The following is a 25,512-nucleotide window of genomic DNA, read 5'->3' as shown; positions in this document are numbered from 1 at the left end:
GTAGGCAGCTGCCCAATCGCGGGCTATAGTGGTCCATACAGTATGCCTGTTCATTTGCGAGTTGATGAACCCATTGTGCTTCCCAGTAATACTTCTGGATATCAGGTAAGGCTACCCCCCAATCACACCAGTCCTGAGTGGTCACCCCGACCCCCTCTACCAGCTGTCCGACTTTGGAGGTGGTGAGTCTTTGCCTCTCCTTGCTGAACAGTACCCCTGTGCATGCGATTCTTTGCAGCTACCAAGGCTTGTTGGCTCTTCTTCTAAAGGATCTTCAGGCTCTGTGTAACCCTGACCTCCAGCACTCTTCCCTGCAATGCGTAGTCTCCTGTCTGATGCTCCGGCGAGGTGGGACTTCCTTTCAGGTGTGCTGAGTGGTCTTCACAGTGACTCCTGTGCCTGCTGCCCGTGAGTTGCCTGTGGGGGCTGCATCCTTGACTTCTGGCTCTCCTCACTGCTGAGGGTCGCCCGGGACTCCCCTCTTCAGTTTGAGCCCCCTCGTACCTTCCTGGAAACCATCAGCTCTGCAACTCTTCATCTGCAACTCTTGTCTTTGCCAAGGCTTGTTGGTGGTTTTTCCACACCACTCACAGACTGCAACTCTACTTCCGACGTGGGACACCGACTGCATCACTCCTGGAACTCTTCTTCTGCTCCTGTGCTGCATAGCCGATGCCTGGTCTTTATCGTCGACCTTGTCTTGCATCTCCAGAAGGGTGGGTAGTGGCTCCTGCCCCAACGGGGCACTCCAACTGGAACTGGACTTGGTCCCCTTTGTTTGCAGGTCCTCTTCTGTCTAGGGTCTTGCACAGTTCTTTTACAAAGTTTCTCCGTGGGTTTGGGAAAAAGAGGTACTTACCTATCCTCTCCTGGTCGCTGTTGGGCACTCTGGTACTTACCTTTGGGGGTCCCTATATCCTCTAGCTCCCCTCTACAGATTTCACTTACCTGGGTGAGGGTCTGACTTTTGCATTCAATTTATTTAGTATATGGTTTGATCTCCCCCTAGGGTCTACTGTTATTTCACTGTTTACTATTGCTTTTTATGCCCATCCCTGAAACTAAGGTGTATATAATAGTGTGCTTACTCACCTGCTAATAAAATATTGTCTATTTAGTATTTTAGTAATTGTCTCACTAAAATAAAGTACCTTTATTTTTGTAACACTGTGTGGTTCTTTCACGTATGTGAGTGCTGTTTGGATACAGTGGTATTGCATACGCTTTGCATGTCTCCTAGATAAGTCTTGGCTGCTCATCCACAGCTACCTCTAGAGAGCCTGGCTTCTAGACACTGCCTACACTACACTAATAGGGGATACCTGGACCTGGTAAAAGGTCATAACACAATGGGTGCTCAGCACACACCAGGCCAGCTTCCTACATCTAGGGTTAAGGCAAATATGAGTGGTGATAGTGGGCAGCCCTGTATGATCCCTCGCTGGAGGGGGAATACATGAGAATGTCTGGCATTTTTGACCACTTGCCCCAGGGGATTGGCATATAACAGCTGTATCCAAACTAGAAAATTTGAGGCCGAAACTCATACGTTCTAACACTGCAAAACGGTACCACCATTCAGTGGTGTTGAACGCCATACGGGCATCAAGGAACAAGATTTTTGCATCCTTCCCGCCCGTCCCAACACTCCACGGAGTCGACGCAAGTTTAGGGCCGTGTTTCTGCCAGGCATGAAGCCGGGTTGGTCATGATGTATTAGTTTAGTGATTATTTGTGTTAGACTTGGCATCATTGGCATGGTCTCCCTCTACTTCTCAGATTGTTTCTATGTGCTGGACTCTGTTTTTGCTGTTTTGTGTGCGCTGGACAATTTTACCACTTCTGACCAGGGCTAAAGTGTAAGTGTTCCCTGTATAAATTGAATGTGTACATTGGCTATCCATGGTTGGCATATTTGATTTACCAGTAAGTCCCTAGTAAAGTGCACTAGAGGTGCCCAGGGCCTGTAAATCAAATGCTACTAGTGGGCCTGCAGCACTGTTTGTGCCACCCACATTAGTACCCCTGTAAACATGGCTCAGCCTGCCACTGCAGTGTCTGCGACTGCAATTTTAAACTGCCAGTTCGACATGGCAGGTGTACCCACTTGCCAGGCCTAAGCCTTCCCTTTTTATACATGTAAGGCACCTCTAAGGTAGGCCCTAGGTAGCCCCATGGGCAGGGTCTAGTGTATGTTAAAGGTAGGACTTGTACTTATGTGTTTTACATGTCCTGACAGTGAAATACTGCCAAATTCAGTTTTCACCGTTGCAAGGCCTATCTCTCTCATGGGTTAACATGGAGGCTGCCTTTAAATATTATTAAAGCACAAATTCCCTTTGGGGGCAGATAGACATGTGTAGTTTGAGGTTTCTGAACTCACAATATAAAAATACATCTTTTAGTGAAGCTGGTTTTTAGTTTGTGTGTTTGCAAATGCCACTTTTAAAAAGTAGGCATTTTCTTGCTTAAACCATTCTGTGACTCTACCTGTTTGTGGATTCCCTGTCTGGGTCAGTTTGACAATTGGGCTGTTTGCACTTCTCCTCTAGGCAGTGACACAAAGGGAGCTGGGGTGTAGCCTTCATATTCTGATGGGCCATCTGGGATGAGGGGAGGTGAGGAGTGGTCACTTACACCTTAAAGGGCTGTGCCTGCCCTCACACAATGCAGTCTCCAACCCCCTGGTGTGTGTCTGGGGCCTGGCCTGGGCAAGGCAGGATCTTGAAAACAACAGAGACTTTCCTTTCACATAGGCCTACTTCAAAGGCAGAAAGGGGTATAAAGAGCACCAAGAGGAGCCTCTGCCAAGGAGAAGACCTGGAGAAGCTGGAGGAGCAGTACTGCCCCTTTGCCTGTGACCACGCTTTGCTGGGTTGGCCTGCAGTAGCTGCTTCTGCCTGAGAGAGGACAAAGACTGACTTTTGTGTGACTTCCCACTGGTGAAGAATATCCAAGGGCTTGAACTGAGCTTACCTCCTGTTGTTGAAGTCTCATGGACAACAAAGACTTCTCTCTGCCAGGACTTGTGTTTTCTGCTGAGCGTTCTGCCTGCTAAGTGGTGCCCTAACCTGTCTCTGTGCCCTTGAAAGGAGCAGCAGGTAGAAAAGGACAGACATCCACACAAAGACCGCTGTGCAGGGAAACGTTTCATGCACCACCTGCATCGCAGCTGGGAGATCGATGCAACGTAGCTGGAGAAACGATGCGCAACAACCGCATCGGCTGCTGTTAACTACACAAGACCCCATGCAGCGCGGTTTCTTGACACCGTGCTACCAGTTTTTGACGCAACCCTGCTGGACTCGGAAAATCAACGCAAAGCCTGCCCGGACCCGAGGTGCCCGTCCAGATCGATACATCGCTCTCTTGCGGGAGAGAAGAAACAACGCATTCGGACCTGACCGGAGGAGGAACGATGCACGCTCTCGCTTGCGAGTGAGAAATTGAGGCAACGCTGGTCTTTTCCGATGCACATTCACCCATGCGGCTATATTATTTATTTTTCGAAACCTGTGTTGTGTCATTTTGTAGTTTTTTCACTGAGTTGCTGTGTTTTTTGGTACAAATACTTTACATCTTGCTTCTGAAGTTAAACCTGCCTGTTCGTGCCAACCTACCAAGGGTGTGAGCGGGGGTTAACTGAGGGTGATTCTCCTTTACCCTAACTAGAGTGTGGGTCCTTGCTTGGACAGGGGGTAACCTGACTGCCAACCTAAGACCCCATCTCTAACAATTTGTGTAAGCCGCAGAGCCAGGAGTTTGGCTAGCATTTTGCCCTCTGCGTTAAGTGAAATGGGCCTGTAGGAAGAACACCGTTCTGCCGGTCTACCCTTTTTATGAATTACAACTATGGAGGCCAGTCTCTGACCTCCGAGAAGTACACTTTTCTCACAACTCTTTATATACATCTTCAGTAAACACTAGGTTATAAGGGGCACAGTAAGCTCAAAGAGTTCTAAGGGGAGGCTGTTGGGCCCCGTTGCCTTGACAGATTTTATGCTATGGATTGCTAAGGTTACTTCCTCCTCAGTGGGATCACTTTCCATGAAGGATCTGTCGTCAGCCGAAAGGGTCGGGAGCTGCAAGCCTCGGAGGGGGTCGCAAGAGTTGTCAATTGTAGTCATACAGACTGGGGAATAGAGGTGTGTTTAATAAGCTGCTAAAGTGTTTGTGATGTCTTGTGGGTCTGTCACGGAGTCACCCCCATCAAGACAGAGGCTCGGCACCCATCGGTTGGCTCTCTCCCTTTTGCCTAACCATGCAAGAAGTTTCCCCGCCTTGTCCCCTGCTTCATATATTCGGTGTTGCATTGCTCGGTGATTGGTTTTAGCTGCATCAGTTACCAAATCTCAGTTTTCTTGAAGCTTTTTTGATATAATTGTTGCAGTGACTCATATTTTCTAGTGTTTGCTTAGAGGATAAAACCAGCTCAAGGCTCAATTCCCACAAGGTATTCAAGATCAGGACAACTGCAGGCATGGACTTAAAAGGTGTCAAAGTTGTGTTCCATATACTCAATGAATTCACAAAGGATACTCTCTTGGTGTTGTTTGACCTACAACCAGAGAAACAAGGAATTGTTGGGAACATAGAGAGGAAGTATTTCAGTGTATTCTAACTTCTTTAACATTCCAACCCAAAACTGCTGGTTTTGCACAGTCCAGAAACGTGCATCGAAGATTCAGTTGAACAAACTTATATTGACATTTTGGCAAACTAGGCCTTCAGAATTAAAGGAAGCTGGTTTCTTCCCCATGGTGATACTTATAAGTAAGTGATGGTGGCAAATTGGACCTATGTTTAATTACAAAGGCTGTTTTCTTTGTATAATAACATTTCTTTTTATCCAGTATAAATGTCGCTGTACACTTATTTTAGGTGTTTTGGGTTCCAGGTAATGAACAATGCCACAGTCTGATGAGTTAAAAATTTCTTTGATGATAATTGTCAAGGACTGGACATTGAGAAGGTCTGTTGAGTCTTGATTGCTCGAGGAAAGAGCAACTGCTCCGAGTAGCCATAGTGCCAACCTGTACTAAGGTGATACAAGTGACTCCTTAAGAAGGTTCCAGATAGGAGGGAAAATAACAAGAGGTAAAAAGAATCTTCTTGCCAAACTCCTAGAACTTGATTGAAGATGAACATTAATACTAAATGTATTAGTAAGAGCCAATTGTGGGTAGCTATAAGTAGATCCAGTAGGCGCTCCATCTGCTAGAAGCAAAAATCAGGGACAAAATTAGAAGGAAGGGGGCAAAGAATGCAACGAAAAATAAGGGAACAAATGTGTTGCGACACTTCCATCACTTGGCAGGGCCTCCTAATATATGATTCAAACAGAAAATTATATCATAGGATTGGGAACGTCAGATAGCATTTAAAGGAAAAACCATCCAGGTTAGAAAGACAATATTATACTGCTAGTCCAGGTGTCAGTGTGGCATATGGACCAGAAGCTAAAGTTTGACATACTTTGCCCAGTGCTGAATTCTGCAATCCAGCCACCCCCCTTCATAACTGGAGCTCCAGCTTACATAACACCCCTCTATTAGACCATGAGGATGGAGACACCAGTTCCATCTACGTGGCACTGATGCTTAACCATGGTTGAGCGTGGCATCCAGCATCATCCTGCACGAGAGTGCGAGGAGCACTCCTATCTTCTCCTGGATATGTGTAAACTCTGGTATGCTCTCGGCCCAGCGTTCGGCATTAGCACAGATCTCTGCACCTATGTAACGAGTAACCATAGTCATAATGTATTTTTGATTAGTGCACATTGTAGGAAACTGGCTTGGTGTGTGGTGGGTACCTATGGTACTTACACCTTATACTAGGTCCAGGTATTCCCTCTTAATGAAGTGTATGCAGTGTCTAGAACCCAGGCTCTCTAGAGGTAGCTGTGGATGAGCAGCCAAGGCCTATATAGGAGACATGCAAAGCTCATGCAATACCAATATAGTCACACAGTGCTTACAAACAAGAAAGAAAACACTTGGTTGTATAAAAATAAAGGTACTTTATTTTTTGGCACACAGTATCAGAAAATATTAGAAAGGCAACCCTACAATAGGAGGTAAGTAATTACACTAAATATATACCCCAATAGACAGCAAGAGGCTTAAAAAGGTTGGAAAACAGTGCAAAATAGCAATAAGCGATATTGGCCCTAGGGGGAGTCCAGACCATATACTAAGAAAATGGAATGCGAACACAGGACCCCTACTTAGGTAAGTAAACCGTGTAGAGGGGAGCTGGGAGTACTAGGAAACCACACAGGTAAATAATACCGTACCCCCCAGCAACCAGGAATGCAGGAGTAAAACACTGGATTTCCCCAAAATCACCCCAAGGGCTGAAAAGAAGACACCCAGAACAGACTGCAGGAAACCAGCAGTAGATGACCTGTGGAGAAAGGGAACCAAGTCTAGAAGTGTCTGTGAAGTCCAGGAGGAGTAGGAGATACTACCCACCCAGAGGTACTGATTGGAGTTGGTTGACCAAGACGGAAGACAGGTCAGCACTGCAGCCCAGAAGCTGGTGAAGAGTTCCTGGTGTGTGCAAAAGGTGTCCCATCCTAGAAGCTGGATTGCAGATTGGTGTTAGTGAAGGATTTCCACCAACAAGCTTTGGCAAAGGCAAACTCACGGTTGGAGGAAAGAGGTGCTGCCGGGGACCAGAAAGGTCCAGAAGACTCTACCCAGGAAGGGGCAGTCACAGGGGACCCTCTGCGTCCAGAAGGCCCACAGGAGCAAAGGCAGCACCCTCAGGTGTCCCACAGGACAGGGACACAGAAGTCGCTGAAGCAGCCCACGCAGCACCACAGAAGATGCTCTCACATCGCACGGGGACCACGCAGGAGCCCAGGAGTTGCAGGCGGGAGTGCTTGGTGCTGGAGCTACATGTCGCCTGAAGTTCCCCTGAGAGGTGAAGCAAACAAGCCTGGGCAGCTGCAAAGGACGCAGTGCGCGGGGGTGCTGTCTTGCGTGGAGTGGAAAGGACTTACCACCACGAAAGTGATAGAGAGGATCAAGGGGACTACTCCAGACCACCACTTGTGATGCAGGATCCATACCACTCAGGATGAGGGGAGACCCACGCAGCCAGTCGTTGTTGTAGCCAGGTACCTGTGGATGCAAGGGAGTGATGCCTTCACCCCACGGGAGATTCCTTCTTCTTCTTGTGTAGGCTGAAAAGTTGCAGTCTTCAGAGGATGCATGTTGCAGTCTTCTGAGGATGCATGGCCGGGGAAATGTTGCAAAGCTGGAAGGAGCCAGGGAAACAAAGTTGCAGAGGAGTCTTCTTCCAAGTTAGCAGCGATGTCAGTTCCTGGAGGGTCCAGTCGCGGTTCCAGTGGCCAGAAGTCAAAGTAGAGGTTGCAGAGAAGTCCTGCTGGAATCTTGCAAGCCGAATCTGAGGACCCACCCCAGAGGAAGAACCTATATAGCCCAAAGAGGGGGCTTGGTCACCTAATAAGGTAACTACCTATCAAAGGGTGCCCCTGACGTCACCTGTCTGGTATGGCCATTCAGCTGCTACCAGAATTCCCTGCCAACCCTGTAAGCAAGATGGCAGAACCCAGGGACCCCCTGTAGGAGCTCTGGGCACCACCCCTGGGATGGTGATGGACAGGGGAGTGGTGACTTCCCTTTCCTTTGTCCAGTTTTGTGCCAGAGCAGGGATTGGGGGTCCCTGAACCAGTGTGGACTGGTTTATGCATGGAGGGCACCAAATGTGCCCTTCACAACAAAACCAGTGACTGGGGGGAGGCAACTCCTCCCAAGCCAGTCACAACTATTTCCAAAGGGAGATGGTGTTACCTCCCTCTCCCAAAGGAAATCCTTTGTTCTGCCTTCCTGGGCAGGAGGGCAGAAACCTGTCTGAGGGGTGGCAGAAGCTGGGCTGCCTGGAAAACCCTGTAAGACCGGTGGTAGCAATGCTGGGGGTCCTCTAAGGAGCCCCCAGAGTGCATGGAATCATACTGCCAATACGTGCAACAGTATTGGGGTATAATTCCGACAAGTCTGATACCACACATGCCTAGGTTTGGAGTTACCATTATGTAGCTGGACATATGTAGTGGCCTGTGTCCAGTACACATGTAAAATGGCATCCCCGCACTCACGAAGTCCAGTGAAATGTGGCTGGCATTTGTGGAGGCACCTTTGCTAGTGCAGGGGTGCCCACACACACAGGTACCTGCACCCTGCCCTCTGGGCTGAGAGGGCCTACTAGAGGGGGGACTTACAGTGACCTGGTGCAGTGACCTGTAGTGAAAACAGGTGGGTGCACCGGCTTCACGCAGACTGCAATGGCAGGCCTGGAGAACCCTTTGCATGAGCTCCCTATGGGTGGCAGAAAAACTGCTGCAGTCCATAGGGATGTCCTGGAACTGCAATGTCCTAGGTACCATATACTAGGGACTTACATGGGGGGACCAGTATGCCAATCAGATGGAGAAAACTTTACCAGCAACCAAATTTAGAGGAGAGAGCATAATCACTGGGGTCCTGGTTATCAGGATTCCAGTGAACACAGTCAAACACACTGACAAACAGGCCAAAGTTGGGGGTAACCAAGTAAGAAATAGGCTACTTTCCTACAAACATCATTGGAAAAAAAGAGAAGAAAAGTGCAGAATGTAAAATACTATGACATCTGGAACAGATGGGAAGCTTTCTCATACAGACAGTACGACCTGCATTCTTAAAGGTGTCAAGGAAAGCAGTGTGGCAAAAAAAATGCTGCGCTGCATTGCATGACAGGGAGAGAGCAGGAGAGCTCCATCTATAAAGAGATATGGCTCTCCCCTCCCCTCTCCCTAGTTCCAGCGCTGATTTCAGCTGCTGTGCGCCAGGCACAATCCTTAGCGCCATAGAGCTGGTGTGCGTGCCAGAGTCTACCATAGGTTTTGTACAAGCAGGGTACCATCATGTGCTATGTGCTATGTAGTATGGCTAGACAAGTGAAAAACCTTTTCCTACTTTGCATGTGTGCTAAACAGTGCAGCACACATGCTAAGTCAAAAAAGAGAGGAGAAATTAAAAGATTTCTCCTTTTTATGCCTGCTTTTCAGCTGCGTTAATTTTTGGCGCTAAATGTTAGTAGATAGGGTTTAGTGTCAAAAAGCATGGGTGGTTGCATGTACCACCCATGTAACGCCCCCTTGATGCAAAGTTATGCAAAGAAGCGTTACATGCTGCTTTGTGTTACTTTTGGGGAATCTCCATGTGAATCAGAAAAAAACATTTTGTGCTGGTTAGCGTCACTTTTTTGTTACAATAATCCAGCACAAAATGTTTAAGAATTTCCCTTTTCGTATCCATTTTCAAAATTTAAAACAATTTTCTCCAGCACATCAGATCCCATCCTTTTCAGCAACCAGAAGCTGTGGATCCCAGTAATGTATTTAGTACAGGCTGACTGGATGGGTCATCTCACACTCACAGCTGCACATTTAGGCCCATATTTATAATTTTTGACGTACAACTGCACCAACACAGTTGTGCGTCAAAAAGTTTACCGCCACCTAACGCCATTCCAATGCGCCATGCGGGCGCCTTATTTATGGAATGACGTTAGCCGGCGCTGTGGACTGGTGTGCGTAAAAAAAAAATGACTCACACCAGGCAGCGCCGGCGTATGGGAAAATGGGGGTTGTGCGTCAAAAAATGGGGCAAGTCAGGTCTGAGGCAAAATTCAGGCCTCAAACCAGATTTGCGCCATTTCTTTTGACGCCCAACCTCCATTGACATGACTCCTGTCTTAGCAAAGACAGGAGTCATGCCCCCTTGCCCAATGGCCATGCCCAGGGGACTTATGTCCCCTGGGCATGTTCATTGGGCATAGTGGCATGTAGGGGGGCCCAAATCTGGCCCCCCTATGACACTTAAAAAAAACGAAAAAAAATACTTACCCCAACTTACCTCAACTTCCCTGGGATGGGTCCCTCCATCCTTGGGTGTCCTCCTGGGGTGGGCAAGGGTGGCAGGGGGTGTCCCTGGGGGCAGGGGAGGGCACCTCTGGGCACCTTCCGAGCCCACAGGTCCCTTAAGGCCTGCCCTGACCCAGGCGTTAAAAAACGGCACCCATCAGGCTGTGCGCCGTTTTTTAAGGCTCACCCCCTTCTGTGCGTCAAAATGATGTCAGAGTATAAATATGGGGCACAGGCCTTGAAGTCATTTTTTGGAAGGGAACGCCTACCTTGCATATAATTAACGCAAGGCTGGTTCCCCCTTCCAAAAAATGACGCACATGGTGGAATTTTGACGCCCGCGGGGTCGGACGTCAAAGTATAAATATGGGGCAGGGTTTGCGCCGATTGTGCGTCAAAATGTTTGGCGCACATTCGGCGCAAACAGAGTATAAATATGGCCCTGAATCCTTAGAGTTTTAGATAGAGCCTAGTATCTTCCAAAACTTGTTAAAATATGCATACAGTGATCTTCAAAGATGTAAATTGCTCCAACTTCATGCAGCGGCCTGTTTGCTATATAATTCTGTCTCCTGAAATATTCTTCCATTGCAATGCATGAGGTGCATTGTCTACAGCAGGTGGCAAGGACCAAACGGAGAAGCTATCTTAAAACAAAGCCTTCCTCCTTTAAAAACAAGACATTCTGGGGCAAATTTACAAGAAGTGGTGCATTTTTTCTGCTGCGCCACTTTTCATGCTTCCCCTTGTACCCTCCCTAATAACACCATGGTTTTGCTGTATTTACCATATGGCGCATCATGGCGGTCGTTACCACAACAGCATCAAACTTTTTGGCGCTAACCTCCCTAACTTTGCTGCAGTAGTGCCAAACATGTTGGCGCTAATGCAGCAAAGCACATGGAGGCCCATAGGCTAATTCAGGAGCGTCTTGTATATTTCACAGCGCCATTTTTTCTGGCCTCCCTGCGGGGGAACACCTTCCCTGCATACAGTACCTGACGCAAGTATAATGTGGCGCAAGGGGTTACAAAGTCAGGGGCGGCTCCTACGTTAGGGCGATGGAGCGTAGCCCCCTGCCAGCAGAGACAGCTGCAAAACCTTTACAAGAAAACAATAATAAACTGTGTTTGTTATTGTTTTCTTGTAAAGGGTTGGGGCCACAGGGGATGAGAAGTGAGGGGGAGTGCACAGCACTCCCTCTCATTGTGCATGTATGGTTAGCCGGCAGTCTCGGGCCGTCCAAACACTCAGTGGCAACACAGTGCCGGGCTGGAGCAAGCAGGCACAGGCTCCCAGTCTGCCTGGATGCGCCCTGGCTGGGCGCTCACAGACAATCCTAACGCTGCTCTGAACAGCGTCAGGATTGGCCGCAGGGCAGGCTGGAAGCTTATGTCTGCGTGCAGCAGAGAAGACGGAGGAGCGGCGCAGCAGCGTGTAGGTAAGTGGTTTTTAAATTATTTCAATATTATTTTAATATTTATCCCCCCCATCATCTGCCCCTCTCGTCACGCCACCCTTTCGCGCGCCGCGACTGTACAAAGTGGCACAATGCAAGCACTGCACCTCTTTGTGGCATGCGGCTCCTTAGCATAAAAAAACAACGCTAGGGCATCAGTAGGGGCTTGTACATATGGCCCCCGTACTATAAACAACTACTTCCTGATCTAAACATTCCAGTGCTTTTTACCTTGCCCTTATCTGCCATTGTGCCTGTTCTTCAATAGTTTTCTTTTGTGTGTGCTTTGTGGTACTTCTTTTGTGTTCACTTATTTTATGCGCCATTGTGGTCCTTCTCAAAAATCACTGGTTGTATGTTCCATTGTGGTCCTTATCCAGTATTGCTGGTTGTACTTGCCACTCTAGTGCTTCTTAAATATAATGCTTTTATCTAAACTTTGAATCCTGTCTTGCCTCTATAAGTACTGCCTCATATATTAAATATGATTTGAAATAATATTACAGTGAGTTTGCAGGGTTACTGTAATAATGTACAGTTTCTCATTTTAAATCCTGTTACTCCTGGTAGCATCCTGTCATTCTGCAGGCTTGTGCTGCTCGTACCTGGGACAGCTAATAACTGCATGTGGTAATGTCTGGTTACTTACTGGTAATCTTCATTACTCCTGGTTCTGTAGTCCTTGTCTCAGTCATTACTATATAGAAAGGAATCTCTCCCTGACAGAAAAAAAGGACATGAGGAATGCTCTATCCCCACCCTTGACCCCGCCGGGGAGTACATAACCATGTACTTACCCAGCATTCCTCCTGAACTACCAAGTCCCCTGACTCAAAGGCTGGCCGTCCGGGAGGGAGGGTGGGGCGTAATGAATGGGACATGGACTACAGGACCAAGAGTAATGAAGATTACTGGTAAGTAACCAGACATTACCCCCAGGTCCCACCATCCTCGTCCCCTTCATTACTATATGGAGAATGCCCAAGCCACAAACAGAACAGCCTTAGAGAAAAAAAAACAAAATATAACAAAGAACCACAGAGGCAAACAACCAGGTACATGCCAAAAGTGATTTAATGAAAACAGCTAATTTAGGAGCAAACTGCCTGAAGAACTCTCAACCCAAAATGAAGTTCATCCCTCAACACATTCTGAAGATGATAGTGGGAAAATAAGGTATTAGCAACAGCCCAAGTTGCTGCCCGAAAAATCTCGGAGATGGAGACCCCCTTTATTTCTGCCCAAAAAGCTGCCATACATCTGGTAGAGAGACTCTGTACACCTCCGGGAGGAGGAACACCGGCCAAAGAATAAGCTACTTAAATAACCTTCTTCACCCACCTGCCAATGGAAGGAGAGGATGTCTTCTTCCCCATAGAAGAAGAACCAAAGGAGAGAAAAAAAGAGTCAGATTTGCGAAAAGATCGAGTCCGCTCAAGATAGACTAAAAGAGCTCTACGAACATCCAGCAAAGACTAGTCCAGATCCCTTTCCCCAGGAGACCCCGCCTGCAAGGAAGGGAGGACAATCTCCTGAAAATGATGAAACTGAGAGGCCACCCTGGGAACAAAGGATGAATCCAGACGTAACACAACCCCATCCTCGGAAAAAGACAAAAAAGGTTCTCTAGCCATTAAAGCACCCAATTCCCCAATGCGCCTAGGTGAGGTGATAGCAACCAAAAACACAACCTTGAAAGTCAAAAACTTAAAATCCGTGGCATCCAGAGGTTCAAATGGGGAAGAGTCCAAGGGACCAAGCACCAGAGGCAAATCCCAAAAAGGAAAAAGAGGTTTCACCAGAGGATGGGAAAACTCTTCAACAGATGAGAAACCAAATCCTCTAAATCTGCAAGATTACCCCACGGAGCACGAAAAGCCTTAATAGCAGCCCACTGAGCTCACAAGGTATAGCCAGCCAGGCATTTCTCAAAACCTTCCCACAAGAACTGAAGAACAGTCAGTAAGGAACAATCCAATGGAGAAAAACCAAGGGGAGAACACCATTTCTGAAAATTACTCCAATGCCTAAGTAGACGGCTTACGTGAATGCTGAATGGCCACCCCTAAATGCCTGGGAATGCCCCTGTGCTGCAACCCCTGCCTTTCAACTTCCATACCGATAGCCAAAGCTTCCAGAGAGGTGGAGGAGTAACGGACCAGGGAGGGGAGGGAAACAGAGGAAGAAACTAAGGACCCTGAACTGACAACAACTGGACAACTGGGAACCAAGACCCCCGAGGCCAAAAAGGGACCACCAAAACCACACATCTGTCCTCCCTCAGAAACCGAGCCAGAAACCTGGAAATGAGGGGGATAGGCGAGAAAGCATACAACAGCCGGGCTGGCCAGGAGACTGTCAATGCATCCACTCCCCATGCCCCTGGCTGAGGACCCCAAGAGCAGAACAGAAAAACCTGAGCAGTGAGTCGGGAAGCAAAAAAGTTGAGGTAGGGTACACCAAACCTCTTGCACACCATGAGAATCGCCTCCCTGGAAAGAGAAATCTCCTGCAAAGGGATAAAAACACCCGCTGAGGGAGTCCGCCACCCCACTGTCCACCCCACACACATGTACAGCAACCAGGGACTGAAGTAGAGCTCGCCCCAGTGAAACAATTGCTGCTCCACCAGATTGGGAGACTGGGACCGAATCCCACCCTGGTTGGTGAGGTAGGCCACCGTCATGTTGTCGGACTGAACCACCAAGTTGTGACCAATGAGAGGATGATGAAACGCCATACAGGCCCGGAACCCAGCGGCCCAGCGGCAAACTGCAAGACAACGTTCTGCTCCGGGCCAGGCTCCCGAGCAGAAACGCACAGTCATCCAGGTTCCTCACCGCCAAGCCGAAGGAAGCCTCCACGCTGCTCGAGCCCCACAGGGGCAGCCCATCCTCGTTACCCTGTCATGGACAGAAAAAAAGAACAGGAGGAATGCAGGGGAAGTACATGGTTATGTACTCGCCGGTGGGGGTGGGGATAGAGCATTCCTCATGTTCTTTTTTCTGTCATGGAGAGATTCCTCTCCATGTAGTAATGAAGGGGATGAGGACGGTGGGACCTGGTGGTAATGCAGTCTTGTGAGGCTCACTCTGGGAAACCTAGGATTTGCAAAACCAGTAGGTATGGCTGTAACGTGTTATCACATGCAAATAGAATTTGTGCTTGGCTCAGTTTACACATGTTAGCACATCAAAGCCAGAATGCTTTTCTCACTGCTCGTTGCAGTTTTATCTGTGGTGGTAACTGCTTTTGTTGTGCAGGTTGGGTGATCTGCACTGGTCAGTGCAGTCATCAGAAACGCTTCCACATTTATTGAAAGTTCTTTTTACAACCCTCACCCTAACCGAGCAGTTAGGAAGGTGCTTCGATGATAGAATGCTGTCCCTTTGTCAGTATAATACAATTGGGTCTCCAAGAGATATATGGCTGCTAATCAAATGTTAATGAAGCTGAAGTGAGGTTTGATTCTGTGTTAGTTAAAGGAGCCAGGCATTTATTTTCTGGAAGCAATCTGCCTCAATAATTTAATATGTGCAGAATGCTCTGTTGAGTCATTCATTCAAGTTTCCAAAATTTCCTATAGGAAGACTGGACCAAAGCCACTGCCTCCAGGAACAAGAAAGCCAGGTTTTCTACCACATCAGCTACCTCTGTTACGACTAATGATGCTTCCAGAGGGGGGTAACCAGGAGCCTTCCTCGCTAACTGAGATAAATCAGTTTCCCATTTATTTACATATGTGTTTCAGTTAATTTTTTAGTTTTGCTCTCCTTTGACCTCCAAACTGAATCCTCACATAAGAGGGATAAAAAACCTAAATCACCCGCCCTACAGGCTCCAGTCATCACACTAATATCACACCAAGGTAGGGCAGTAAAGTGATCTACCTAGTCTATCTGGGGAGTCCCAGACCCTCGCTCACCCGGCTCCCTATTCATATTCCAAAGTCACCACTTGTTTATGGACGGACAGGCCTCACCCACATAATTGTGGCTTGCTTCATCATCAGCCAGCCCACCCCACCAAGTTAAGACAATGCCAATCTGGTAGTCTCAATCTTAACCTCAAAAAATGTTTTGGGGAAAAGGGAGTTCAGAATAAAGTATTCTTTGATCAACACAGGGGTCCAGATATTCAGTCCTATATCTACCTCTGTGTAATCACAGATATTTCTCCTTGATTGCTGTGGGTACACAGTGTAGGGTTAAAAATAAAAGTTGTCCTGCCTTCAGGAGCAACCACAGGAGGGTGTCTCTGAGTGGTAAGGTCTTACCACACTCCATTGTCCTCTAATGTCAACATGCTTCGGCCCTCAATCAGGATACCTACCTAGAGAAAGGTTTCTCTAGGTGAAGGGACCTGAGCCTTCTACCAGAAGTATCCACTACCTTTTGTGTGGCCCTTTAGTGTGCCACCCCATAGTAGGTTGGGCATCTTTGCTTGGCCATGATCAGCAGGCTTTTAGCAAGGGGTTTGATGTTTGGTCATGCTCTGCTCTCAGTACCTAGCCTTTGGTCTTACACACTGCAGATAAATGGTGATGTGAAATGTGTTGTCATTAGTGAAGCCAGTTGTGTTATGTGACGTCACATGCAAGGTTATCATCAATGCTGTTGGGGTGTCATAGTCATTTGTGATGTAGTCTGTGTAATCATGCATGATATTACGTGCAGTGTTATGGTACTTTACTATGCCATTTCGGACATCATGTTTGAGGTCTAAAGCAGTGCATTGTGGGAGTGTTATTGTTGTGTAGCTCATCATAAATGGCACATTTTAGTTGAACGTCCCTTCAGCTCATGTTTTCTTGGGGTTGTTGCCTAATTGTCGCCCACTTTATGGACTTCTTGCTGATAAATGTTCCGTTTATAATCTTGTGAGACAGTAAAAGGGAAACAAACTACTGACCCTGGGACTAAAACTCTTGTCTTATCATGTTCTGTAACAGAGCAAAGTATGAGGAAGCGAATAAAGGCAATGCACCGAAAACCCCGGAGAAGAAGGGGGAGAAGGTGTCCTGGAACCTGTTTCCCTTTCCATCTGGTGCTGGTCCTCTTTCTTCAGAAATCAGGTGCGTAAATCATAAACATTGTGAAAAATGGGGGCCGGGGTGGGGTCAAGTGACCATCACCAGCTTCAGTAGCTAATCCTCCGTCCTAAGAGCAGTTTGGTGATCTTCTATCTGACTGACTGGTTGATGTACATGATTCTGTAGAGTGCCTCCCAGAGCCCTTATGTCCAGACTTTGAGGAGGACCTCTGCATCACTCAGTGGTTGATTCAGTGTTGTCTCCCTTCCTTCCAGCTCCCTGCACATGGCGTATGTCCAGAACGGGGGCAGCGACCCTGCAGTCCTCGCGCAGATGCGCGACCTCCAAATGGAAGCCATGATGTTCGAGCAGATGGGCCCGAAACCAGAGCGGAAGGACAAGAAAAAGAAACGTACGTACCTCTGTCCTCTGAACAAGGATTTAGAGATGTTCACACAGTGAAGAAAAGAAGTAACACACCTACAAGCAAGCACACACAAATGCAAGCAATAAACCTTGGGCACCGCTCCTGACACATGCAAGTAATAAACCTAGGGAACTACTACTGACACATGCAAGCAATAAACCTTGGGCACCGCTCCTGACACATGCAAGCAATAAACCTTGGGCACCGCTCCTGACACATGCAAGTAATAAACCTAGGGAACTACTACTGACACATGCAAGCAATAAACCTTGGGCACCGCTCCTGACACATGCAAGCAATAAACCTTGGGCACCGCTCCTGACACATGCAAGCAATAAACCTAGGGCACTACTGCTGACACATACAAGCAATAAACCTAGGGCACCGCTCCTGACACATGCAAGCAATAAACCTTGGGCACTGCTACTGACACATGCAAGTAATAAACCTTGGGCACCACTCCTGACACATGCAAGTAATAAACCTAGGGAACTACTACTGACACATGCAAGCAATAAACCTAGGGCACTACTGCTGACACATACAAGCAATAAACCTAGGGCACCGCTCCTGACACATACAAGCAATAAACCTAGGGCACCGCTCCTGACACATGCAAGCAATAAACCTTGGGCACCGCTCCTGACACATGCAAGCAATAAACCTTGGGCACTGCTACTGACACATGCAAGTAATAAACCGAGAGCACCGCTCCTGACACATGCGAGTAATAAACCTAGGGCACTTACGCTGACACATGCAACTAATAAATCTAGGGCACCGCTCCTGACACATGCAACTAATAAACCTGGGGCACCACCTCTGATACATGCAACTAATAAACTCAGGGCACTACTGCTGACACATGCAAGAAATAAACCTGGGGCACTGCCGCTGACACGTGCAAGAAATAAATCTAGGATACCACTGCTGACACATGAAAGCAATACAGACAGGGCACTTCTGCTGGCACAGGCAAGCAAGAAACCCAGGCCACTATTGCTGACACACGTGAGCAATAAACCCAGGGCACTGCTACTGACACATGCAAGCAATAAATCTGGGCCACCGCTGCTGATACATGCAAGCGATAAACTCAGGGCACCTCTACTGACACATGCAAGCAATAAACTTAGGGCACCACTGCTGACACATGCAAGTAATAAATCCTGAGGCACCGCTGCTGACACATGCAAACAATAAACCTAGGTCACACTGTTGACACATGCAAACAATAAATACAGGGCACCGCTACGGACTTATACAAGCAATAAACCCAGAGCACCCCTGCTGACATGCAAGCAAGCAATAAACACAGGGTCCAGCTGCTGACAAATGCAATCAATAAACCTAGGGAACTGTTGCTGACACATGCAAGCAATAAACCTAGGGCACCACTCCTGACACATGCAATTAATAAAATTAGTCCACCGCTGCTGGTACATGCAAGCAATAAATCCTGGGGCACCCCTGCTGACACATGCAAGCAATAAACCTAGGCTGCACTGTTGACACATGCCAGTAATAAACCTAGGGCACCACTGCTCACACATGCAAGCAATAAATACAGGACACCGCTGCAGACACATGCAAGCAATAAACCCAGGGCACCACTTCTTACACATGCAAGTAATAAATCTCGAGGCACCGCTGCTGACACATGAAAGCAATAAACCCAGGGCACCACTGCTGAAACATGCAAGCAGTAACCCCAGGGCGCCACTGCTGAAACATGCAAACAATAAACCTAGGGCAACGTTGCGGACACATGCAAGTGATAAACCTACGACATCGCAGCTACACATGCAAGCAATATATCCAGGACACCGCTGCTGACATTTGCAAGTAATAAACCCAGGGCACCACTGCTGACACATCCGTTAATAAGCCCAGGGGCACCACTGCTGACACATGCAAGCAATAAACCCAGGGCACCAGTGCTGACATATCCAAGCAAACAACCTAGGGCACAGCTGCTGGCGCATGAGAGCAATAGGTCCAAGAGCACTGCTGCTAACACATGCAAGCAATAAACTCAGGGCACTGCTGAGGGCACATGCAAGCAATAAGGCCAAGGCAATGCTGCTGACACATTCAAGCAATAAACCCAGGTCACCACTGCTGGCAGATGCATGCCATAAACCCCAGGCCTGCTGCTGACACATGCAAGTAATAATCTCCAGGCCAGCTGCTGATACATGCAAGAAATAAACCCAGGGGCACCGCTGCTGACACTTGCAAGAAGTAAATCCAGAGGGACTGCTGCTGACACATGCAAGCACTAATTCCAGGGGCTCCCCTGCTGACGTAAGCATGCAGTAAACCCAGGGGCACCGCTGTTAACACATGCAAGCAATAAACCTAGGGGCACCACTACTGACACGTGAAATTAGCAATGTTCAAACCAATATCAGACAACAAATATATCGGCCCCCATGCACAAATAGATAATTCGATTAATGCAGTCTTTGTGCAAAAATGGATGGTTCGGCATTGATGTATTGGTGCATAGATGTGGTGCATGATTAAAGAATGCCTTGGTTGTCGCTAAATGAATAGATGAAAGTATAGTCATGGGTGGATTGATGTGTTAATACTTTGTGTTGTGTAAATCTACCTATAGACGCATTGGTGCTGGCACATGAACGGATGGGTGTGGATGGAATTGTGTATGAATCTGTGTATATATACATGGGTGTTGGTGGCTGAACAGGATGGGTGTGCGTGGACACTTGCCTGAATCTATGCACAGATGTGTGGATACTGGCAGATGAATGGATAGGTGTGGATGAACATTTGTATGAATTTATGTATAGATGCATGGGTTCTGGTGGATAAATGGATGGGTGTGGAGGCAATGTTGTGTGAATGTATCTAAAGATGCTTGGGTTTTGGTGGATGAATAGATGGGTGTGGGGGGAAGTTCTGTAAATCTATGTATAGATAGATGGGATTTAGTGGATGAACCGATGGGTGTGGAAGGGAAAGTTGTGTGAATCTTTGTATGGATCCACTGGTACGGGTGGATGAACGGATGGGTTTGAATTGAATGTTGTGTGAGTCTATGTAAAAATGCATCGATACTGGTGGGTGAACTGATGGGCGTGGATGGAAAGTTGTGTCAATCTATGTATAGATGCATAGGTATGGGTGAATGAACAGAGGGGTGTGGATGGAAAGTTGAAGGAATCTATGTATAGATGGCTGGGTACTGGCAGATGAATGGATAGGTGTGGACGTAAAGCTGTGTGAATATGTGTAGAGATGCATGAGTGCTGTTGGATGAACACATGGGTGTGGATGGAGTGTTTGTGTCTATGTATAGATGAATTAGTACTGGTGGATGAACCGAAGGATGGAAAGTTGTGTGAATTTATGTGTAGATGAGTTAATACTGGTGGATGAAACGTTGCTTGTGGAAATAAAGTGGCAGATTAAACAAAAGTGGAGCTGCACCCAGTGTAGCCCCACTTTTCTTGCGCCCCTTAGTGCCCCGCTAACGCCACCATGTGTGCTCCGTATTAAAGATATGGTGCACCATGGCCGTAGTTCGGAAACTGCATCAACATTTTTTATGCTAGTTTGGCGCTTTGCAGGATTAGCGTAAACAATGTTGATGCTAATCCTGCAAAGCACATTTAGGCCCATTATAAATAATGGTGTGCCTCCTTTTAATGCCTGCTCTGTGCAGGTGTTAAAAGTGCAGCAAAAAATGGCGCAAATAAATCTTTTAGATTTTTTTGCACCATTTTTTCACCCCCTTGCATAGATTATGCCTGGCACTGGCATAATGTGGCGCGAGGGATTACAAAGTGCACTTTGTAAATCTGGCACAGCAAGTTTGGCCTCTTTGGGCCACACTAGCATAAAAAAATGCTTCTAATGTGGCACAAGGAGGCACTAGGCCCTCTTAAGTCTGAGCCAAGGATGTGTAAATCTATGTAAAGATGCATGGGTGCTGGTGAATGAACAGATGGGTGTGGATGGAAAGTTGAATTAATCTATGTATAGATGCATTAGTAATGGTGGAAGGACGGTTAGGTGTGGAAATAAAGTTGTGTTAATCTATGTATAGATGCATGGGTAGTGGTAAATGAATGGATGGGTGTGTGAATCTGTAAGGAGAGATAATGATTCGGTGTGGGTGGGAAGCCAGCTGGAGAGATGTTTAGTTAGGACTGGAGGGATGGTTGAGTGCATGAAGTGTGTGAATGTAAAGATGAATGGCTGGTGTAGTGGATGGGTGGATGACATGGATGTAGGTGGATAGATATTTTGACACAGTGGAACCGAAGTTTGAATAGATGCGATCCTCCTAGTGAATGATTTGATGGATGAATACATTAGTGTGAGTGGAACAGTGTCTGCGTGTGGAAGGAGGGATGGGTACATGCATCGGTTTCTAAACAAATGGAAGCATGCTCAGGTGTGTAGACGATTAAGTGAGTGGGCAAGGTGTCTCTCCACTCTCCCTTGCCCCAGCTTACTCCCATCTTTTTTACTTTGCTGATCTCTCTATTTCACTAACACTCACAAGATCTTCCTATTGGCAATAGGATAAATGTGAGGTAGTCAGAGTATATGGTGCGCAGATGTTACGCCGGGCGCTATGAGCACATTATAGCACATAAAAACCATATCTGGTGAACCCTAGCGCAAAAGTAGTGGTAACTTCACACCCTTAAATGAGTAAAAACTTACACAATCTAACTCCTGTCCCTTGACAAATCATACTTCACTTCATTGTATATATATATATATATATATATATACATACAATATATACATATACAACATATCATTTGTATTTGGGTGTTACCTTTGGAAGTAGAGTAGCTTTACAAATAAAGCACTTTTGAGGCCCAGGTCATCATCATTTTGTAGAACTGCTGTGTTGCAGGAGATGTCCAAGTCTTGTCTTTTTGTGAAAGTTGCTCATTGGTGTATTCGTCTATGATTGCTTTTCTTGGTGCACTTTTGACAGCTTGTTGATGGGGCCGGATTCTATTCTTTCATGTTTCTAACTATGGTCCAGATTTAAGAGGACCGAGTGCCATCTAACAACACATTAGCGTCATTGCATACATTGCACCACTTTGTAACCCCTTGCGCCACATTATGCCTGCACCAGGCATAATGTATGCAAGGGGGCATTCCCTCATTAAGGGGGCTGAAAAAATGGCACAAAGAAATCTAAGAGATTTGGTTGCATCATTTGTTCTGACATTTTTAATGCCTGCTCAGAGCAGGCGTTAAAAGGGGGCCCATTATTATTTACAGGGGTCCCTATGTACTCTTCAGGGTTAGTACCAACATTTTGGAGCTAACTCTAAACTGTACATCAATAGCGTCAAAAATGTTGATGCTATTGTCCCCTACCTGCGCCATGGTGCGCCATATTTTAAATATGGCGCACACATGGTGTTGGTAGGGGGGCGCTAAGGGGCACAAGGAAAGTGGTGCTGCAGTGGGTGCAGCACCACTTTTCTTAAATATTCCCCTATGTCTGATCTGTTCTGTTGGATGTTTCTATGTCTGATCTGGTAAGTCGCATGTTTCTAACTGTGTCTGATTTTGTCTTTTGGATGTTTCTAAGTCTCACCTGTTCTGTTGGATGTTTCTGTGTCTGATCTGGTATGTTGCATGTTTCTAACTGTGTCTGATCTAGTCTGTTGGATGTTTCTATGTCTCATCTGTTCTGTTGGATGTTTCTATGTTTGATCTGGTATGTTGCATGTTTCTAAACGTGTCTGACCTGGTCTGTTGGATGTTTCTATGTCTGATCTGGTATGTTGCATGTTTCTGAATCTGTCTGATCTGGTCTGTTGGATGTTTCTATGTCTGATCTAGTCTGTTGCATGTCTCAAACTATGTCTGATCTGGTCTGTTAGATGTTTATAACTATGAGTTTGATTTAGAGTTTGGTGGATGGGATTACTTCATCACAAAAGGGACGGATATCCCGTCTAATGTATTACGATCCCATTATATCCTATGGGATTCGCAATACAGCAGATGGGATATCTGTCACATTTGTGACAGAGTAACTCATTCACCAAACTCTAAATCAGGCCTCATGTCTCATCAGGTCTGTTGTATATTTCTAGCATGTATGATCTGGCCTGTTGCATGTTTCTAACTATGTCTGATCTGGTCTGTTGGATGTTTCTAACAATGTCTGTTCAGGTCTGTTGGGTGTTGCTAACTATGTCTGATCTGGTCTGTTAAATGTTTCCAACATGTCTGAACTGGTCTGTTGGCTGCTGCTGTATCTGTTTATTGGTTGGTCTACTCGTCACTTCATATAATTGTGTTTTGGAACCAATGAAATGTGCCTGGTTCTCTCTTTCTGGACTTGCCACACATGTTATCCCATCTAACTGAGATTGTTGTGGACACAGGGCCAGATCCAGCCCCCCGGGTCCTGGACTCAGAGCTTCTTTCAGTGGAGATGGAGAACCAGAGGCTGGAGGATGAGATCTTGAAGATGAAGCTTCAGCGGGATAAGAGAAAGGCTGATGATGGTAGGTGCTGAGAGAGCTCTTACATCATCCAAGATTGTAGGAAATACGGCTTGCAAATTGACTCAAATACTTTTTATATCCATTTGTTTATAACAAAGAGATAGGCTGAAGCAAGGATGTTAAAAAGTGGCAGTGTTATGGGGATGTAAGCATGGCCTGGGATGCAAATAAAGGGGCCTGGTTTGTGGCACTCAATGGGCCAAGCGTGGCATTTGCAATGGAGCTAAAGGTGTCACTTTCAGTCCATCTGAAGAAGATTTTTTAAATGAATGGGAGAGAGTTAGACATAAGGGGGCTTATTTACAAGGAGCTTGCATCGCTGTTGCGTAATTTCTTTTGACACAGCGGCGGTGCTCTGTTAGCTCCACATATACAACGAAACGCATTTGGCCTAATCCATCAATTTTCCTGGCCCTGCAACAAAAAAAACCTGTGCGGGATTCGGCTGCATCACTCTGATTTTAATGTATGCAGAGTGGGCGTTTCGTCTGAAAAAGTCACTTACAACTGACGCTTGCTACTTCTTCAAGATGCGTTACGCGTAGCCTGCAATGCATTGGAATTCCTACGCTTCCAAAACCCAGGCACAGGTACTGATGCAGTGGCTTTAAAACAGGAATCTGACTATTTGAAGTCACTTCACACCGTGGAAGATGTCTGTTTTTCACATCCCCACTAGTTGTAGTAAGTCTACACATGTGAAAAGCACGTTGTAAGACCCCTTGACCAACCTGGAACCATGGCACCTATAATTCCATCATCCACTGTAGCAAGTGAATGCGACATTGTGTACTTTTTGTAATGGACAGGCCAGGATTGTCACTTCTCCATGGAAGAAGGGGACCCCAAGTCCAGGCCTGCGTACTCCAAAGCACAACAGGTAAATACACACATAAGGCAGGAAATACATGTATTGCCAGCACACATTCCAGTATATACTTTTATTCACTTACATTACACTGCCACTCACTATGTCATAAATACTCAGGCCTCTATATACACATAAGTAGACCATACACACTGTAAGGTGACACATAGACATACTGCATACATTACCTCTTACATCAAGGACCAATGTAAAAGTGTAGAAGATGATATTCCACAAATTTACAGTCTTTTACATTGGTCCTCACACATTAGGCTCCCTGCGTCAATCTGAACTGATGCATTGCCTCAGATTTTTGATGGATTGCTGAAGTTGTGTCAGTTCTCCCAGGGGCAGAGTCACGCATTGGCTGCGATTTGCGTTGGCTTGTGTTACTCCAGATTTATCAAGCAATGCAGGACAATGGAAGGTGGCCTTGTGTGACTTGATAAATCTCACTTTAGTGTTACTTCGCCCTTGAGCCCTGTTGCGTGGCGCAAGGGCAATGCAACACTATGATAAATATACTCCTAAACATCCCTCTTAGTGTGGCTTTAACATAACTATGTACATTTCCACATTTGCTACTCTAATAAATTGTGGTTGATTTCAATAGGACAAGTAAATATGCTAATGCTTGTATATGCTGATGAATCAATATTGCAACTTTCATTAAATGTATTGATTACTATGGAAGACTTGTAAAGACAATCTAGTATATAAAGGTACTAGCAATCACTGGTTAAGTCAAGTGTCCTCTACTGTATCATTGGAAAGCTGTTTTTTAGAGAGTCACTATATTTATGTCTTTGTAAAATGGCCATAGGAAGAAGCAATATGCAAGACTATACATGAAGATATTTGGTGAAGGGTATCTATCTATCTATCTATCTATCTATCTATCTATCTATCTATCTATCTATCTATCTATCTATCTATTTATCTAAATAAATATATATACAGGCACACTCGAGATAACAGAAATATATAGAACAACAATGTACATTGAAATATTTATGTCGTCACATAGGATATGAGCAGTTGAATATGATCTAGTTATATCTTGGTGCCCTTCCTCTGTAGTTTGGAATATACTACCAACTATGTTAAATTTAGGATTCCTGCCTCTTATGTTTGGCTTTGTGATAGGATGGTCTCTGTGTCTTATATGAGGCACGGATTTACAAATGATTCTGATGTGTTACCATATTTGATTTCTCTTTATTTCCATTTTTGCCTGATTTAGTTGTTTGTTATTTGTTTTTAAT

At 46.2% G+C, this 25,512-nt stretch overlaps 1 protein-coding gene across 1 annotated transcript in view; it reads left to right on the top strand.

Moving 5' to 3' along the window:
- Positions 1-25,512, top strand: part of CCDC17 (coiled-coil domain containing 17) — a 136,612-nt gene that overhangs the window by 30,422 nt on the left and 80,678 nt on the right. Inside the window, exons 6-8 of the mRNA XM_069233232.1 lie at positions 16,348-16,470; positions 16,704-16,840; positions 23,257-23,379. Of these exons, the coding sequence (XP_069089333.1) occupies positions 16,348-16,470; positions 16,704-16,840; positions 23,257-23,379 (383 nt within the window). The remainder of the gene's footprint in view (positions 1-16,347; positions 16,471-16,703; positions 16,841-23,256; positions 23,380-25,512) is intronic.

Source organism: Pleurodeles waltl, chromosome 4_2 (assembly GCF_031143425.1).
Source record: "Pleurodeles waltl isolate 20211129_DDA chromosome 4_2, aPleWal1.hap1.20221129, whole genome shotgun sequence".
NCBI classification, from domain to species: Eukaryota; Metazoa; Chordata; class Amphibia; order Caudata; family Salamandridae; genus Pleurodeles; species Pleurodeles waltl.
The sequence above is the reverse complement of the archived record's forward strand: the minus strand, read 5'-3'. Positions and strand labels throughout refer to the sequence as shown.